This window comes from Anopheles moucheti, chromosome 2 (genome assembly GCF_943734755.1).
Source record: "Anopheles moucheti chromosome 2, idAnoMoucSN_F20_07, whole genome shotgun sequence".
In the NCBI taxonomy this organism is placed as follows: Eukaryota; Metazoa; Arthropoda; class Insecta; order Diptera; family Culicidae; genus Anopheles; species Anopheles moucheti.
In genome coordinates this window covers 16,795,059-16,814,915 of record NC_069140.1, presented here as the reverse complement: position 1 = coordinate 16,814,915, position 19,857 = coordinate 16,795,059, and the positions used below count along the sequence as shown (strand labels likewise).

Below are 19,857 nucleotides of genomic sequence, written 5' to 3'. Positions count from 1 at the left end.
ACTGCGGGGCCGAGCGGTGGGATACGTTTTTATCAAAAAATCGACGTTAGTGTGAATCACTTGAAAATGCAACACAAAACGGCACGCTGGCCGCGTTTGTTTGCGTTGACTTTAGATAAGTCTTAACAGGCGATAGTGCGACATTGTAGATCGCTGACACATCCACTATTACAGACTTGCCTTGTTTGCGAACTTTGGGCGATGAAACGATGGACCGAATCGAACAGCGTTAACTGCAATTGCATTATACGCACCACAATGCGCTTGCTTGTTCCGTTGGGCATTTGCATTCCAATATATTAAGCTCACTTGAATTTTGCGGTAATAAACTCAAACATACACAGCGTGCATCCCGTGTGGTACGTCCGAAAAATCGAACTCACCACCGTACGTGATTCGAAAAATTAGACACACCAGATGCATTCAATTTCGGCTAACAAATCAAATTTGCCACATCGGAGAGAGAGTTGAAGTGGCAAATTGGAACAGGTCCGTGCTGTGGGGAATTCAGCATGCCAGTTACCGCCAGTTCGTGTGCACGTGTACCATTTCGTAGGCGTTGCGGCAAATCACTAAACGAACCGTAGGTGTCCGGATTGGTTTTCCATCGTTTGCCAGGATCCAGGGATCCAGGTTTTCCGGGTGTTTTGCTCTCCATGGTCTCCAACTCGTCCATTTTCGCCATGACATCGGTGCATGGATATGAGTGTATCAATAATAACTGCGGTTTGATCAAGAGCCACTTTCATCCCTTTGGCTGTCTCGTTCTGTCGGGTGCCGGATCCGTGCCGGAAAATGCTCTCCGGTTGTACGGTAGTACACGGTCGGCTTTTGGCGGTGTCGAACCGTCCGTACTTGTGCAAAAACCCACACACTTTCCGAACGCACCACCACCACCACCACCACCAACCAGTTGGGTAAAGGTAAAAGAGCAAATAATTGCATATTTGAATCCAATCCGTGTCCGGCCTGGGCCAAACCGTGTTGGTGGAGCGGGGCGCTCTGCGCGATGAAAACGTTGTCATCGTTGGGTTCCGGTGTGGAGGATCGGTTTGAGTGTCAATTTCCTCGTTGCACTTCCAGCGGGACCACCCGCCTGTACAGCACACCCATACCAGCGTGGTCAGTGGTCAGTGGCTGTCTGTGTTGCTTTTTAGCATAGGCTGGGTTTTGCGGCCGGTGCCGGGTGCCGGATGAGCCGATGGTGTCGAGTGTTTGGTTTTGCCATCGGCCATCAAATATGTAACATCCACAGCAGAGCGCCCAATAGAGACCGTTCGACATTGCACAACCATTACCGGAGCACACGGGCACGGGACAGATTGGGATCGGGGTTATTGTATTCGATGGTTATATGCATATTTTACGATCCATTCTCACTTGGAGGCCGGCCTCGAGAGCCCTTGGCCGAGGGTGAATGCTGACCGATGACATCGGTCCATTCAATGGAACCAGGAGGAAGTGGTTTTTATGCCGATGTTGACCGTGTTTTTTTCTTCTTTCCGTTGTTTTGCCGGGTGTGTTTCATGCTGCAGATTTGCATAGATGACGGACCCGTCGCTGATTGCGGTGAGTGTGCAGCAGTAGTATTAAAAAAAGGCTGTTCAATCTGTTGCTGTATTTTTTGTTTTGCTTTAAACAGGCAATTGAATACGACGCTTCGATGGAGAGGGATGGTGAGCGAATTGTGTCGAAAATTGGTGTGAACAAGAACAGGATTGGATTTGATTGAACTGATCCTGATGGTGGGATAAATATTTCATCGCCCTGGAGTTGATTATGAGCAGTTCGGTTTGATTTATGATGCATGATTTAAAATTAAATCACTTAATTGGTTTTTGCATATTCGATCGAGCGGGAGTGCGTGCATGCTGATGCGACTGTCCATTGCAAGTTCACTCGACCGTATGGCAATGGTTGCGTGGGTGGGTTGAGTAGCGAAGCGGGGTGCTGCCTTTAATTGAACATCACACACGTTTATTTTCATAACGTGAGTAATTTGTCAACCCCGGGTTACCCAAAAACCGTGGTCAATTTCGTGTTTACAATAGCCATCATCATCATCATCATCATCAAAGGCGATAAATTGGATACATTTTGGTCGTAAAATGAAGCAACGGAAACGCAACGCACTGGAAACGATACAACTGACTCGCAAATAAACGATAAGCGAAATAATTTGATGATTGTTGGAGGCAGAGCAGCGAAGAAAAAACATGCGATGAAAGTTTATAAAAGATTACAATGTTGACGTGAACTGATTGTACAGCTGCGAAGGTCATAAACGAAACGGTGCTGCAACATGTTTGAAGTCACTGCGAGGCTGGTCGTCATGGCAATGGTTTTGGTAAGTACAATATCAATCTTCGAAAGTGACTAAAAGTGACTTGAAAAGTGTCTAGGAGTTAACTAAATTAGAGCTTTTTTCTTTGGTGTAAATTCATGCAGAACTTTAGTTTTGCACATCGAGGACGCGATCATGGCGATAGAGGCGATGACAACGATAGCGATGGTGATCAGGGTTGGGATAGGGGCTCGCCCTACTGGAACGGTTACCCTTCTGCGACAACTGTGAGGTACACGGTGATAGGACTTCCCGGTTTTACAACTACAACTATTCGAAATATAGCTGTAACCGTTCCTCCATTTCCTGTGAATACGGGCTTCGATGTTCGAACGGGGTAGAATGTAAGAAGGGGAACAAAGATGTATCATACGACATCGGTAAATGGGCGCGTATTTCGACAAACAAGAAGAAAATTTAACTGAAATTGATCAATGTATAAACCAAATAAAATTGACTTCTCGAAAGGCTGTACTTTTATTTAATTAAAAAGAACAGTTTGTTAAGGCTCGATGCTGCGGACTGTTCAATATGCTTTAAAATAATTCATAATTCTTTTAATAGCTGTAGATCTACACTTTATACACCTTGGGCATTAATATTTAGTCCAATTTCCTTCACGGTAAGTTCAATTCCCTCTGCATCATTTGTTATTAAAAGGAGTAACACGAGGCTGAACCGCAAACTACTGAGCAACTACGTTATCATTGCATTGGGAAGCAGAACGGGCCATAACTCGAAGGCTCGGAAGGTGTACGATTGGGTTGGGCGAAGTAAAAAAGGGCATAAATTAATTTACTTCTCTCATCGCCTCGGACACGGATTCGAGCGGCAAACCGTCCGCCGAGACTACGAAACCCGGAAAACGGACGGGAACCAACCAATTCAACCGCGGAACAGCGGAAAAGCGGTGAGTTAGGCGGTGCTATCTGACTTTATGAACTGCAAGTCAACGGGGTCGCATTGGGTAAGGTAAGGTGGCGAATTAAGTCCTATTTTAATTTTTGTAACTCTTTGGGTGGGTGAAGAATTTCTTAAATCTTTCCGAAATGGGATGCGGTGAAGCTGTGGTGTGCAATTTCGCGTACTGCTGCGAACACTGTGGTTTCGTGGGCATCGTGTGGCACGATTCGATGGCAGGGCGGAAGTTGTATGCGACGTCGCCCGCCAAAAACTGAGCGCAATACATTACCATATAATTCACAATTATCATTTGGTGGAAGAGCTAATTGTGGTTTATGTGTGTAAAGTGACGTTGCGATGACGGTGAACGCTGGCTGGAAGCCGGAAGTGGTTTCGCTAAAAGACCTTCCATAAACATTGTCCAAGCCATATCCGTAGGCTTCTTTCGGTGGCTGCTGGTGAAGATGCTGCGACGTGTCTGGATTGGGCGGAGCTGGCGGCATGGAGGCAATCACATTTTTATTCGCGGCATGCTCTACTCCATTGCATCCCATTGCGTTGGAAAGCTCCTGTGGAAGTGGTGTTACGGAAGCGAACGGGAAGTAGTACCCGGGGAAGTTTGAGAAACGTGGCAAAGAGTTGTACCTGTTATGATATTATTGTGGATTTAGGTGAATAAATTATAGCGAAAGTGGAAAGTTAATCAGAATGGTAGGTAGAGCGACCCACTAGCACTGTAGGATGTTCGCCATTTCTCTTCTGCGTTCCGTTGGGCAAAATGGAAAATTTTGCTCTAGTGAGAGGGAGAGAGAGAGTGTATATCGAGGGTAAGAAATGAAAAGTGGCATCGGCGGGCGAGTAGCGTATAAAAATTAGCAACACCTCAAAACTAAACCAACACAATGCGGTGGAGTGCAGTTCGCGATAAGGGCAAAGGTGACAATAGCCATATAATGAATTGCACTAGCAAAACAAAAAATGGCAGAACAAGTTCCACCTGCCATCGGTAAAGTGGTGCAAATGAAGCCAGAGCAGCTACGAATACGGTAGAACAACTATGGTAGAAACAATGTTTAAATAAGATAATGAATATATACGACGATTCTTAATGTAGCAAAAAGACTACTGTTTGTATATTTGCAACCGAAGCAACACATAAAACCCATTGTGCATTAATCGCTATGGAAACAATTACCCGTCCTAGTCCTATGGAAACGCTATGTAAAACCCGTCCTAGCCAATCGAGTAGTCGTTGATTTTTTTTATAACGCAGTGCGAGTCAGCGAATTGACAGATTAATACAACAAAAAAAGGTCGCCTTGAACTTGTCTTGTTCAAGTTCAGTGAACGCACTTTAAGCGAAGTCATTTAAAAACTGGTTAAGACAATGTGTCATGTACGATTGGCGTACCAGAACAATTAGCACACCAGAAGCAGTATTGTTTCCCATCACCATTACCAGTGCAAGAAACAAACAAAGTTTGTCGTACTGCAAATCAGTTAATCAAACACAGTCAAAACGGTGTATCCAGAGCAAACAAAGAATAAGAGCCGAAAGGGAACAATTTTTCAGTGTGTTGCAGATGAGAGAAGACATCAGTTCGCGTGGGTCGTCTGTGCGTCGTGAAGGTTAATAGAAGTTATAAGTGTTACAAGGTGATACAGAGCTACAGAAGTTATCAGTTAAAGGCGTGAGTGTACTCGACTCTTTGGGGTTTTTTTTCGTTTTGCCAAATCTCAAGCTTATTTTGATTGATACATCATTTGCTGATTTGCCGTCCTTGCCGTCTCTTGCAAATCAATCAAATATAGTTAACCCAATTTCTTTGGTTCAGCTTTGCATAAAATTCCTCCAAATGACTGATGTACTGTTGCGTGGCCGTTGTAAGGCAGCAAAAAAAGGCGAACATCATCCACCCACTTAGGAATATTATTTATGACTTGGCAAAACGTTCAGCATATCCTTTGGCAGCAAATGATAGCCGGTGCCGGATTGAGTGGTAGTTTGCGTTGAAGAACCGGGTGAAGATAGAACAGCAACTTCACGAAGCGTATCGTCCTAGAAAGGAAACACGAACGAAAGGAATCAAATTCACCGTACGGTAAAATGACACACAGCAACACACACAAAAAAAACGATCTAATAGAATAGCCCATCAATAGAAGGCCAGAGCCAGAGTGGAGGGTGCATTTACAATGAGGCCATCGTGTAAAATCTGAATAGAAGATTAGGTACGGTCGTGTAACATCTTTGCCACAGTTCTCAAGAGGGGTCATGGGGTGGGATGGGCAGTGGCGCATTTGTTTGTGTTGCGGAAGAGTCGTTACCGATGCCGGCGAGAGTTCGAAGAGGTCGTCAGGACGGTCCGGTCCTGTTCGGGGGGTGCTCGGGACGGATGGACAGACGGTTGACTAGTGCGAGTCAAGCGGGAACGAAAAGTCAAGAAGGGCAGCATTATTTATGATTGCTCTGCGGTGGTCAGCGGGCGGGGCAGGGTCCACTGGAACCGATGTGGTGGTGTGGGAGGATTTAAGAAAAAAAGAAAAGTTCTCGTGAGAGAAAAGATCAAATCAATTCAATTTGTTACCATGTTCTGAAGATTGTTGATTCCTTCTTGATTGCGTAGCCACGGTAGAATGTTGAATGGAGGTTCGTTTGGGATGGTTCGGATTTGTTTGGCTTGTTCCATGGTTTTTTTTTTTTGGTTTTTCTTGTTCTACTCACGGACGAAAATCACGGGTCGAAACGGCTAGCACGAGGACGCTGTCGGACACGCTGACGACCGGGGACGAATAAAAATTTAACGAGGGGAAATTGATATTTGTCTAGCCCATAAATTGCTGCCATTTTTTCGGGAATAAATTTTATAGCTTATTACGTCCAATTTGTAGCATCGGAAATTGAAATGAGGCATGGTTTCGGTGTTTCGGTACGGGCTTTGGGTCATTGCAGATGAGTTCGGCAGTGCGTGTGCTTATGCTAATGGCTGCCTTAGCCGGGAGCCGGGGAACGGCCCGGGAAGAACCACGGCGAGTCATTCTGGATCTGGACGGCGGTGGAGATGATGCCTGGGCGCTGGTAATGCTGCTGGCTAACGAAAAGCAGTACAACATCTGTGTCCAGGCCGTAACCTGCTCGCACGGAAATGCCCGTGTTCCGGACGTACTGGTTAATGTGTTACGCATCCTCGCGAGTCTTGACCGGCTGGACGTTCCGGTGTATGCTGGTGCTAGCGAGCCATTGATTACGCCGGGATCGAGCAGGAACGCTTCCCACTATTTCTGGGGTAACGATGGCTTTGGAGATGTCCAGTTTGACTCTGCACCTTCGGTGGACTCGCTCCGTCCACAACACGCAGTCGAGGCTATGCGCGACCTGTTTGAAAAGGTAATCTTCGTCTGCGGACGGCAAGGCGTCGATTGTTCTACATCATTTTGTTCAATTTGACAGCATCCAAACAAGATCACCTTGGTAGCGGTGGGACCACTGACGAATCTGGCCCTACTGTACAAAATGTTCCCGGAGACGAAAGACAAAATAGGCGCCCTGTACCTTCTTGGCGGAAATCGGCACGGTGTCGGCAATACGGGTTTGGCATCGGAGTTTAACTTTTTTCGCGATCCCGAAGCAGCCCACATTGTGCTCAACAACTCCCCCCAGATCGTGCACGTGTTTCCATGGGAAACGGTACTGTTGCAAACGTTTACCACCAGGTGGCGCTTTGAGACGTTCGGCGAAACGACGAACCCTGCCGTACGGGTGTTGAATCGGGTGGAAAAAGAAGTGTATGCGGGTGAAGACATCTGGACGCCCTGCGATATGTACGTGGCGGCGATCTTCCTGAACGGCAGCATCCTCCGGTCGGTGCAAAGCTATCGTGCCGAAGTAGAGCTAACTGGAACGGTCACTAGAGGCATGATGGCCATTCTGCATCACGTGAAGGACGTCAATCAGCACAATGTGGCCGTTATAGATAGAATCGATTCACAGCAGGTGCAACGCATGCTCGTTGCATTAAACTATGCCAAGTGATGCGAAGAAATGTCACTTTGTGCGACATGTCTGCAAATGAACGTTACAATGTATCCGCGCTGCAAGCAGGTGGACGGAGCTGTCGTTAGAAAAAAGAGCTGCATCCACTCGTTTCATTTTTATGTATAATGAATAAATAGCACCAAACAGCACTAATTAAATGATTTACCATCCGGAACGTACGTACGGTTTGTATGCGCTGGCGGTTTCTTTTGAATGCATTGTGGCTTGACGTAGTTCCTCGTTTTGCGTTCTGCCGGGAAGCGCATTCGTTAGACTATCGCATTAAAAGCATGCTTGCCTCGTACCTTTTTTTGTGTTTTGTTTTGTGTGTTGCAACATTTGTGTCGCAATTTGTTTGATTTCACTTTTTTTTTGTGTACCGTTCTGCGCGGTGCTACGGTGTATCAGCGTCTAGCGGCAAACGTTTCACTAACGCACGCTTACGTGAGCAAACCCGAAGCGAACACGCGTTAACCACGTAAATCCTTTCATATCATCGAGGTGTGTGTTTGCTGGTTGGACGCGACAAAAAGCGAGGTTTTTTTTTGTTTTTATCCCCCCAGCAAAGCCCGTTGATTTACAGCCGCCAGACCGGGAAGTGCGACTGCACCGGGCGGGAGCGAGGACGGCTCCCCGGTGTTGTTTGTGTTTAATATGCTTATCTAAATATAAAAATGTCAGATATGTATTATGAAATTATAATATCCGAAAAGAATCATCATCCTCAACGCTTCCCCGCGCCGTGGTAGCAAATGAAAGGAACGCAGCAAAAAAAAACCAAGCAAAACAAAACGTGGCAACTGAATAAAATCTGTTTCGCCGCGAAGCTGCATAGCTGACAGGTTTTGTGGCTCAGTGTGTGGGGGAAAAAAAACAAAGAAAGCATGAACGGTGGTGCAAATAAAAACCGGAACTGGCCAGAAATGCAAAAGCCATCACGCATCCGAGAATTCGTAATATGAGTAATTCCGTATGTGATACCGGTGATGGTGCAAAAAGAGAGAGAGGGAGAGAGAAATGGACAAAAGAAAGGAGCTGTGAAAAATTTCTATCACCATAAGCGGCAAGAACGTAGAATGAGATGGTGGAAATAAAAAAAAAAAACCGCACACCAACCTCCAAAAAAAAAAAAACAGGAACCGAGCTGTGTGTGAAAAACTAAGCAGGCAAGTGGATGAATAGATTTGAGAAACGGTTGCTCCAGAAGGACATGCTTATCTTGAGAAGAGGATCGAGTTCTAGCGTTCTGGTTATGAATTAAATAAAAATACAAATTAAAAGCGAACTCGCGAAAGGTAACACAAACCGTGTGGTGGGGGGGACAGAAAAAAAGGGTGCAAGACAAGCATAATTATATAAAACATTATTATTATACTCCACACACGCAAAGGGGTCAGTTATGCCCGGTGAAGACGAAAAGCAAAATGGCGACGTGTGTGTGTGTGTGAGAGAGAGAAAAGAGACTTTTTGTTTTGCTCAACGTAAAAGATGATTCCGTTGACAATAATAACAAAACCAGAGATTAAACCAACGACAGCATTTGCATTGGCAAAAAGGAAAAGCCGGGCAACGGGGCGAAACTCTCCGGAGGCCTCTCCGAAAGCATCCTTTACACCACGCACACGCATTCATCGCTGCAAGTGTACGGGGGGCACGTTTATCTGTTTTGCATGTACAAAGAGGTTGTAATTTTTAAAATTCTTCTAATGTCCACCAGTGCAGTGGCAACCCCGGGGGGAGGGGGGTACGGGGGTGGCAAATAATAAGGGTAGCACGTAATATGGCTCCACCGGTAGTACCTTTCGGGGGTTTGGTAGGAAAGACCATTGGCCGTTGGGGGGTGCGGTGTGTGTGTGTGAGTGAGTGAGTGGGACGCATTTAAAAACCACCACGGCAAATCTCGGTGCTGGTTGGTAGTTTACAAGAATAATGAAATTAAAATAAGCGCAGAACCGCGGGATAAGCGCCCGGCCACGGGAATCGTAAGTGAAATTCTTCCGAGCGTTACAATTATTTAAAATTGCATATGAACAAAATATATTACAATTATTATTAAAAGATAACATTTACGGCCGAGGGCGCGCTGGGGCTGTTCGTTTTTTTCTTTTTCGTTCCTTCTTTTATTTCGGTAGGTTTTCGCTGAATTCCCCCGCATGGAGTAGGTTGAGAAGGACATGTACGGTACGTGATCGGGTGTCGGGTGCATTTTTCTTCCCGTTTTATTTATTTTTTTTTCGTTGCATATTGTACACCCCCTTTGAGCTATTCATGGCCACCCTTTTGGGGGGTGGTGGTAGATATTTGGGGAAACGGGTAAAGAGTAAGGTGGAGGGAGGTCGAGTGGGGGTGGTCGAGTTGGTGTGTAAAAATAAATTAAAATTCTTGTGGTCAAAACTCGTCGTTTGAGGCCGGGCATAACCGATTAAGGCAAGGCGGCAAGATCTTGTGCATATGCGAGAAGGTACGGGCCTTATCAACGGCGTTTTGGCTGATGGTTTGCCCGCTAGGATGCTGGTTGATGCAGCTGGGAGTAGTAGTTCCTTTTTATAAGCTGCCCTCAGGGAAGCGTACCGGGTTGAGGCGTCGTTTCCCCCGTTGAATGTAAATTATCTCCACAATGGGTGACACGGGCGCACGACAGCATCCGAAAGGATGGCCGTTTGGGGATAAAAAAAAAAGGGAACAGTCAGCGAGGCTGAGTTTTGGGACAAGAAGGCGCTCCAACTCTCGAAAGCTAAGGAAATCTGTCACTCGGCTGAAAGAAGGAAAAAAAAACCTACAAACACACACAGGAACGGTCACTAGAGGCACGTGAAAGTTGGAATGAAATTAATTTCTAAAAACATAAACATAAAAGACAACAACGTCACGGAAGCTGGCTGCTTATTGTGCTCACCGTATGCGAGGGTGGAGTGACTTCGGAGGACTTAGCCCTAGTCCTTTGATATGTTGTTTTGTGTACCGGCCAACTTAAGCACGGGAGGAGATGGGTGATGGGCAGAGCACAAAAACTCCCTGCTTTTGAGGGATGATTACGATGCATGCGAATGTTGAACGTGATAATTTGCATTCCTTTGTAAGCGTATGTTTTGTAAGTCATCCCCATTCCCACCATTGCGGCCATTTTGCTGGGAAGTAAATCTGCTAAATGTTTTTTCCCCCTTATCGATGCGATCGAAAGCAGGAAGTACATCGCCCTCGCATGCACGATATCACCAAGCCGCGTGTGAACGAAGATATTTGAGCGAATAGAAAAAAAGCCAAATCGTATCTGTTGCGTGCTTGTGGTGGCGATGTTTTTCCGCCCAGGTTTCACTGTTCGGAGTCAACGATGTGAACGAACCCGTTGCACACGGGCGCAACGTGATTTTGCAGCGAAAGTGGAGTCGCCTAGGCATGATTTTCTCGTTCCGGTTTTTCGATATGTATCATACCTTTGCCGATGTGGCAAGAGTATTTGGAGGAATATATTTTCACAATATAGTCGCCCCATGCAGCCAGTATCAATGTGATGATGAGAAATAAACGCTTCACAAGCGGGCGAACGAAGAGCGGGCCAACCGAAAACCGATATTGTAAATTTTAATATCGCGAATTTTATTACTTTTTAATATCACATTTCCGCCCTCGTTCAAAAGGCTTTGTGTTCCATTCCTCCATTTCTCCGTTTCGCGACGACTGCAAAGGGAACCCGTGTATCGTGCAATTTTTACTTTCATGTGATTTTTTACAATGAACGATGAAATGATGCTTTGAAGAGTAATTCGACAGACCGCGCTTTGTGCGCTCGTTTGGGCGGGCTTGGAGTGAGCAAGCAAAACCGCGAAAGATTATGTATCGGGGGGGGGGGGCGTAAAGTGAAGCATAAAGTGGTGCCAGGGATAGAGCACAGCGCAGCATCGGTGGAGTCTGGCCGCCACTCCACCACCGAACAGGAAGTAATTGATATTAGGGAATAAATATTGAATACATTATTTATCTATTATGTATGGTAATTTAGCATGCATAATTTATTTGTAGAGAAAAATTTCAATTTCACCCAACGCTCGCGGAAGGTCGTGACGTGATGCTTGCCTACTCCGTTTTTTTCTTTTTGACGATCTCTCAATGGTAAGTGATTTTTCCTCAGCCAAATGAACAGTCTATTAGGGATTGGGATGGGTGTTTGAAGCCGCTTCGACAGCCGTCCCTTTACGCGGTGTCTCGTAAGTTTGGCCGAGCGAGCGTGGATGCCAATTTTTTTCTTTTTCTTCTGTTACCATTCTACTGCGCATCGCACCGTGAAAGATGGGCGCCCTAAGAACCGAAAGGAAATCAAACGATACGAAACGGATTGGAACAGGCAAACGCGAAACGGCGAAAGAGAAAAAGAAATTATTGCTTAATAGAAAGAAAATGATTAAGACGATATTGACGACGACGGCGCGGATGGAGACGCGCGGCCTAGGGTTTTGCCTGGCAGCAAAGGGATGGTTGAATGATTTCAAAGATTTGCGATGGTTTTGTGAAGTTTAATGGCGTGCTGGCACCGCGAAGCAATTCTGTTTTCCCTTTTTTCTCTCTCTCTCTCTCACAGACACCCGAACTTCATCCGTGCTGGGGTTCCGTTTCGGCGCTGTGCATAAATTGCACATTAATTTTATGGTTTCACCATCAATATGGTGGAAATTAAGTGAAAGGAAAGAGATATTTCAAGGATAACGACTTTTTGATGTATGATATGCGCCTTGCTCGGGGGTCGAAAGAAGGGTGGAAAAGTCGCACGGGAAATGGAGAATAGCGCGCAATGCATTTCAGACGTCGCCGGGTTTAGCGATAAGAACGAACCATTAACTGCAAGCTACATCCACAAACGGCGGCCGATGGATGGGATTAAATTTTCCCCCCCCCCCCCCCCCCCCCCCGAGCCCCGTGGCCTGCTGGAAATGGCTCATTAAATATCGACTAGAAAATATTGATTTGCCAAGCGGTGCGTAAGATCGCGATGTGCGGTGGAAGGAAAACAAAACAAGGAGATAGATTGAGTCATTATAGATGAGGAGAAAAAACTTCAGCGGGGATGGAAGGCATTTTCTTCCTTCTTTTTTGTAAGATAATGGGGATTATTCATTTCTTTATCGAGCGGCCAAATTCAAGAAGCTATAAAGTGCTAAAAGTCCAGCCAAAAAGGACCAGCTCAACAAATCTCCCGGGAATTAAAGCAAGCCATGTGAGAAGCGCCAACCGAAGCCGAAGATTTTGTGCTCCAACACGCAACGATCTACGGTCGCCGGTTGTTATCTAGGGACGCTCTAAATGATTCCGATATGTGATGAATGTTTGCGGTAAGAATTTGTATGTTTATACACATGCAATTACGCTCCCCCTTTGCAGGAATCTCCGGTACGAAGGGTTCTCCTGCCAGAAGCCTGCTAAACGGGGGTGTGTAAAAAAAGGTAAAAAGAAAGTTCCGTGGTGTGGTTGGTGAAAAATGCAGACACAAAATAAACAATATATTCATTTCACTTGTTCTACACATCCCTTCCGTGCGAGGTTGATCGAAACAAAAGTCTTGCCGCACGCGACGATGCATCGCGCAGGGGATGGGTGAATGAATAAACAAATGCAAAATGCCAACCCCGAATCGAACACCACCGCTACCGACCAGAAAGCATTATTCCTATCGGTGTCCTATCTGTCACTTGAAATCTGCAAGAATCCACCCGAAAATGCCGCATTTTTTTTTCTTTTACTGGGGTTTTGTGTTGAAGGACGGGTTTACGGTTGTTGTTTGGATGCGGATCGGTTGAATACCCCCCGATTTTCGTCTTCGATTGTTTGGGAGAATATAAAAGGATTAGGGAATATACTCGGGAACTCTGCCTTGCGAGGGTTGAAAGAACACTGCATAGCCACCGGCCACAATGGGTTTCGAATGGGTAGCGGAAGAAACCAACGTCGAAAGGATGCGTCCGATACGGTTGAAGTATTCGACAGTTCTTCGTTTTTTTTTCAGCTGAGGTTGAATGGGCAATTGAGCAGCATCACATGTCTTACATATCTTCTACCCATGTCCACTTACAGGAGGTGGAAAACCGGCAAGACGCCTTGCTGAATGGAACGGCGTTGAACGGCGCAACCGAAACGTATGTGCCGGAACTGAAAGGATATTGGAAAATCGCTTTTTTATTGCGGCTGAACGATTGTCTCGGCATTTTCGGTCGGGAATTTCCTGTGGAGAGGGAAATTCGGGAGGGTGTTGTTTTTTTTTTTCTTCCTGCTTCCTCGTTGTCTTCATGTGGATGTTTTTTGCTGTCGACCTTCATTTGCAATGATATACACATGCACGCTGCGGGGTTAAGAGATTTGTAGCGTGATACGTGGAATATGGCAATGGCTACTGCTACTGCGTTTTTTTTTTGTGTGGCATTTCTTACCCGCCCTCGGTGCCGGAAGCGATTTGGGGCGGGCGAAGATAACTCTACCGATAAAGTGGAAAAGGGTCCAAAATTGAGTTATAGCGTTCGAATTTGCGGGCCACTTGGTAGACGGTTAGTGCTGCCCTTGCCGGAACATCGAACGCATCGATCGCATGGGGACGGGATGGGTTTTTATGGAGTTTTAATGTATTGATATCCATCATCAAATTTGTGCTGGCTGTGTATGATGACTTTGATTTATTGAACAGGGATAAATTGATGCCTCTTGTTTTTTTTTTGTTTGTTTTCGTCATGCTCAAGTGATTGTGTTTTGTTTGGGAAACAGCTCCAGATTGATATCGAGCACAATTTGCATACATGGAAGGTGATAGTTTGGGTTTTTTTGTACGCTTCATGAGTTTTATTTTGGCAACCCGAGTACGCTATTTTCTAAGCATTTATCGACGTGTGGCGAACTGAGGACGGGGAACACATATTCTCACCCAGCCAATGAACGGTTTATAAGCGCCTATCCATTTACGTGTTTGAAGTAATCCGATAAGCTGTTTCTTGCGTACGCCGTTCTCATCATAAATCAAGTGCGGAGAGTGTATGGTAGATAGTGCGAAAATCACATACGCATATCCTATAAATACGTGAAAAAGGCTCGGCAGCAATCCTCTTCACGTGCCCCATCGGTGGTCGGAATGGTATCGGTATCGTATTGCAGCAATCCATACATCATGCCGAGAAGCTGGCGAAACCGGGCATCTGCCAGGCACGGGACACAATCGAGTGCTAATGTGTAAAGAAGCGTCGAAGGAGTTTGGAAAAATGAAATTTGACAGCTTGCCGGTAGTGAAAGTGAAGTGGTTCCTCGCTGGAGCCACTCTACCCGACCTGACAGGTGAGTTTCGCGAGGTGGCCGACACTGTGTGCAGGGCGTGAAAGCAAACACGTAATGAAGTGTGTCATGGGCGGCGCTCTAGTTTGGCCCAGGCAAACGTCTTCCACACGCGGCCGGTGGTGAATTATGGTTTGCCACTTGGAGGATGAAATATCTATTATTTATTGCAATCGCTGACATCTTCGCATGAACTTGTCTCGTTTGTTTGGGGCCCCACGGGCACGGGCAAGAAATTCGCACCTCGCTATTCGGCGTACACACGCAATCGAGTCACGTTCGGCGAGAAAAGTCCTTTTGCGGCGTGAAAGCCGCTTCCAAATCCGGACGCTCCTGCTCCGCGAACACAAATCCAATCATTATAAAGTGCTGCCAATATATCATCGGGCCGGCGCAATCGTCAACATCGTGTTGAGCGGCTGCGTTTGAGATGAATTTATGTAAAACCAATCCAAATAAATGAACCTGTTAGGGGTAAAGCCATTTTTTTGCCACCACCACCACCACTTGCACTAGGAAATGGTTTGAAAGCATCCTTTCACCAGACGACCCACCCGTGGAAGATGATTTATTGGCAGTGATTTATCGACTTCCTTTGGCGCACTGCACGGGGGCGAACGTCTTGAGGTTTTTGGGTTGGCAGCGAAATAAAGAAAACGCAGGAAATCCTTTTTTCCGAATCGAAATCGTTAAAATCCGGCGTCGGATTGCCACCGGAATACGAGGGACCATTATCGCCGACCGTGCAGGCGTAAGATATTATTGAGTGCCGATTTGAATACGCAATTTAGTGAATTGAGTGGCGTTTTAAAGCTATTGCGGGGTTTATTTTTACGTTGGATCTGGCGGTGGAGATGTTGTCACTCCCCAGCGTCACTATAGCAGCAGCACGTAATGTTTCATGTGACTCCACTGTCCATTACGGTTGGACACGCGAGCATGTGTGTAATTAGTGCTCTTGTAATGATATCGATCGTAACACAGCAGAGTGATCACTGTTGTACGTGAAGTGACTGTGAAAGTACAGCATTAAAAAGATAGTATTGTCTAGTTTGAGTGTCAGTAACGTTGACGGAAGCCACTATGAACAAGACTCTGGCAATTTGGTGCACATGGGCTATCGTATGGTGTTCCTTTGCCCTGGTGGATGGAATTGTAAGTATTGGCCGATTAGACAGAGCGAACAATCAGAAGGTTTATAACATTCAAACGCTTGTCTGTATGACTTCCAAACCAAAGCTGTACGAAGTACTACTAAACAGCTTTGAAGCAATTCCTCAGGATTTAGACGACATGCTAGAGTACGGGACGATCCGGTTAACTCGCCACGGAAAGAATGAGCTCGGCGTTGAAGGGTCCTTTAGGGTGCTTCAAAATGCTGGCACAGAAACGCAGGTAAGCTGGATTCGGTTGCTGAGTGCCTACGATCAATAAACAATTTCTCACCGCGTTATATTCCCAGGTTCGCTGGACGGTCTATAAAATCGATTTCATGGGTAACAAGCGTATGTTCGTTAATGGCGCTGGCACGCTGTGTGACATTCTCGCGAAAGATGAAGTGATTTATCCTGCGCTGTTGGAGGTGTCCAACTTGCCGGCGCAAGATTCGTGTCCCTTTCCCAAGGGCAACTACACGATCAATAACTACGTTTTGGATGAACATCGGTTCCCACCAGCACTACCAGCGAGCGACTGGATAATAGAGACGATAATGACCCGCGACGGTAAAATTGGGGCCGGGTTTAGGGCGAGCTTCACAACCAAATGAAATGTTTGGCAACACTGTACTGTGCTTAAGCACAATTTTAGAAGCATGCATTAAACATCACTTTCAAACACGACCATTCTTTAATAGTTAGTAACAGGATATAATTAAAGGGATATCTCGTTGGTGTGCTTTGTGTTATACGTTTTAGATGACAACATTCAATTTGCAGTTCAATGTGAATTTGATGGGCCAAATAGCAAATAGTTGAAAGACAAGCAAATAATGGTAAGGCTAATTTATGTAGGTCTCTATTTATTATAGTCATTTTAAGAGATGAATTTTAGGTTGTATATATGTATTAACATCAGATAGCGTACTTCAACTTTTGAATGAATACGACTTATCTTGAAGTGAAGTTTTGATGAAGTGATATCGGAGTATAAGACCAGTAATAAGACAAGAAGTTACTATAAAATGGGCCTGAACACTCCGTCTCTTGACACTCTAGTGGTGCGCATTAAGCAGATATCTGTCACTACCTTCTGCTCGTTCCATATCTTCATTTCTTATTTATGGGCCTGTGTCAATATCCATCCATCAGGCGAGATCCATCCCGGCACACGTAACACGTACATTATCGAAATCATTGCCAGCTTCCATTGCTCACAGAAAATAGCCTCGTGTGGGTTGACAAAACAAAACAAAAAAAAATGAACATACACGAAATACGTGCGATTATCGTATAAACCAACGAATTATCGGCCAGTACCGTGCCGTACCGGTTCCGGGAAAGCCAGCCCCAAATATAGTCCCTCGTTCGGTTGGGCTTGGTTTTATTTGTTTTTAACTGCACTTCGTGACGCTAGTGGCAGCGACGAGCAGCGGCAATTTCGGCACGGCCGCAGGCAATCGGATCTCGCCGGCCCACTGGAAAGGGCAAGGAAGTTCTGGGTCCATATCAATAAAAGTGAGGAATTCTCACATGGGCAATTGTCACCGGGTTCTAAGCGGACTTGCGTTTATTCCGTAGTCACCGGTACCCTGCCAAACGGTCCGCCCAGAAGCCATCAAACAGTGGTAGCTCTTTCGGGACGTCGTAAACGGGTGCGACCGGGGACTCGGGGAACGCTGAAGGGTGGATGGGGCGCAATAATCTGACCTTAGCCGGTGGTCGGTGGCTTACGGGTTGCACATCCTTCGAGCAGAAGATGTTCCCGCAAAAGACAGATGACTTTCGCCTTTCGGTGACGGGGCGCACAGTGCAGTTCGGTTTGACGACACGACAGCGATGACGGATCCGGCTGGCTACTTTTTGCAGGGTTCGTCCAGTTTATGGGTTTTTAACAACTCGTTAGTTTTCACTTAAGACATTTTACGTTCTTCGAACGACGTTTTCTCGTGACGCGGCACCGTGGACCGTGGTACCGTGGATGGTCTGTTCGCATGAGCTGCAGCGTGGCCGCGTCGTCATTTCACCACGCTCGGCCATCGAGAGGCATTATTTCACCTACAGCCATTCCTAGTCCGGCCCCGATTACGGCCGTTTGGAATCCCTCGGACGTAATAAGCAAACCTAATCCCAGCTGATTTTCTTTTCACCGATTCGATGAACCGACTGCGTTGGTATTGCCCTACCTCGGGCGAGTTCGGCATAGCAAAAAAAAAAAACTGAGAAGGACTCCAGAAGATGATGACGGCTGCAGGCTTTGTGGCTTGCAATATTTTATAATTTGATTATAAATTAATTTTTGACCCCAGCAAACATCTTGGCCGGGAAAGGGGGGCAACGAGGGATTCGCGGCTGTCACGAGCGTGCCCAGGTAGATGAACCCTTTTTGCCCGCTGCATTGGCATTGCCGATGGTTTCCGGAATTCCGGCCAGGATCCTTCCCTTTGATCTGGTGGTACGGACGCCGTGTCCAAAGGTGGGTTGGAGGGTGGAAAAGCCAGGGCCGACGAAATCCCGTGCGACCGAGCGTTAAATTTAAGTCATTTGACTTTACGGCGTTCGCTACTTGTGCGTTTCTTTGCGAAACTAAGGGTGGGGGTTGGCCACTGTCACTTTGATTGGTCCATAAAAAAACACACCGAACGGTAGGAAGCCATAATGGGAAGGGAGCGGACGATGGAAGGTAATTTAGCTCTGCGCGGGATTTTTTTCTCCCTTGGTCGTTGCCCGTGGGTCTTTGGTTCACTTTCTTTTTGACCTCTCGCGAGATTCCTTTCGCGGGTACTGTCAACTTGGACAGACCGTCCCAAGACATGGTATCTTGGACGAGCAGCACACAAAAGCGCACAGGATGGGTCATTCACGTGACACGGTGAGAAAAAAAACGGCCGCGTTCACCAGCGAAACCATATTTGCAGTGAAAAAAAAACATGCAAAGCCTTCTGGTCGCTGTAGAATAAGAATTAAAAAAAAAGAAAATAGCAACTACCACTACGAACGCTTTCATGCCAAGTCCCTAAACCTCTGGACAAGCGTAAATTGTGGGAGTAATGACGACCGTCCCTCGGGGATGGACCGGCGCCGCTTCTGTTCGGTATGATTTATAGATATTATCTGTAATTTGAAGATATTTGATAATTTTTTATGTAAATTCATAATTAAAAAATTTATTAATGTCCGCTCCACAAAATGCTGCCCGATGGATGATGGCAAGCGGTCGCGTCTCGGTGCGGAAAGATGGGAAATCGTGAAATTTCCTCTCTTTCGCCTTGGGAAAAGGAATTAATATTTCTATCCACGTTGATATTCCGCTTTTTTTTGTTACTTTTGGGACAGGTTTTGGTAGCCCGTTATTGGAAGATTTTTTTTAAGATGTTCCTAATGTTTTTCTTTACCTTCCGGTGGGGTGTGGATACGGATCGTGGGATCCTTTTCCGATAAATTACATTACTTTCGTGAATTGAAGATATCAAAATTGAAGCCAGAAATGTGAAGGGTGAAATAGCAATAACTATTCTCACTGATTTGAAATTGTTAGGTTTAATTTTACGGTTTGTTTCGAATTATCCTAATAATTTCAAACTTCAACATCATATACGCCTGAAGGTAGGCAGTGCGCATAGCAACAAGCGTTACACAAGGCAAACGATCAGTAAAACGCTTTACGTGCATGAACAAATCATCGGTCACATAAAATACTTTTCTTAACGATTTTGAATCACTTTCTGCATGGATTTGAATGGCAAAAGCGATACAGCAGACAACACCACTAATAAGGTACCATCAGCAAGTTTGTCCATAATGAGAACACGATTCAAAATGTTGTGAAGAAACGCAGCGTAACTAAACTCGAACGTCCGTAATTGTTGTGAAACTGACAGCTAAATTTAGCATCACGGGCTGCAGTAACTGCGGCTGGTGGTTGTAAGACTGTGTTTTGCTTTTGTTTCGTCGTGCACCTTCTTGTTTGGAAGTTGGAACGAGCAGAACGTGAAGAAAAGTTTTGTGGCGTCCGCTTTCCCCACCGTGCATGTAATGTCAGAAATCGAACTGTCATAAATAATGCTACAAATTGCTGATCCCCAAACCTTCGTTCAGGGGTTATTTCGTGCCGG

The 19,857-nt window shown here is 45.8% G+C and overlaps 2 protein-coding genes across 2 annotated transcripts; both read left to right on the top strand.

The window, feature by feature from the left end:
- Positions 1-6,185: 6,185 nt before the first annotated feature.
- On the top strand, positions 6,186-7,280 carry LOC128298364 (pyrimidine-specific ribonucleoside hydrolase RihA-like). Its single transcript, XM_053034114.1, has 2 exons — positions 6,186-6,635; positions 6,699-7,280. The coding sequence occupies exons 1-2, from the start codon at positions 6,201-6,203 to the stop codon at positions 7,278-7,280; spliced, it is 1,017 nt and encodes a 338-aa protein (XP_052890074.1). The 5' UTR covers positions 6,186-6,200.
- Positions 7,281-15,668: 8,388 nt separating this feature from the next.
- LOC128298610 (uncharacterized) lies at positions 15,669-16,353 on the top strand. The gene is made up of 3 exons (XM_053034378.1): positions 15,669-15,740; positions 15,825-15,980; positions 16,048-16,353. Exons 1-3 carry the CDS (start codon positions 15,669-15,671, stop codon positions 16,351-16,353), a joined length of 534 nt encoding a protein of 177 aa, XP_052890338.1.
- Positions 16,354-19,857: the final 3,504 nt, after the last annotated feature.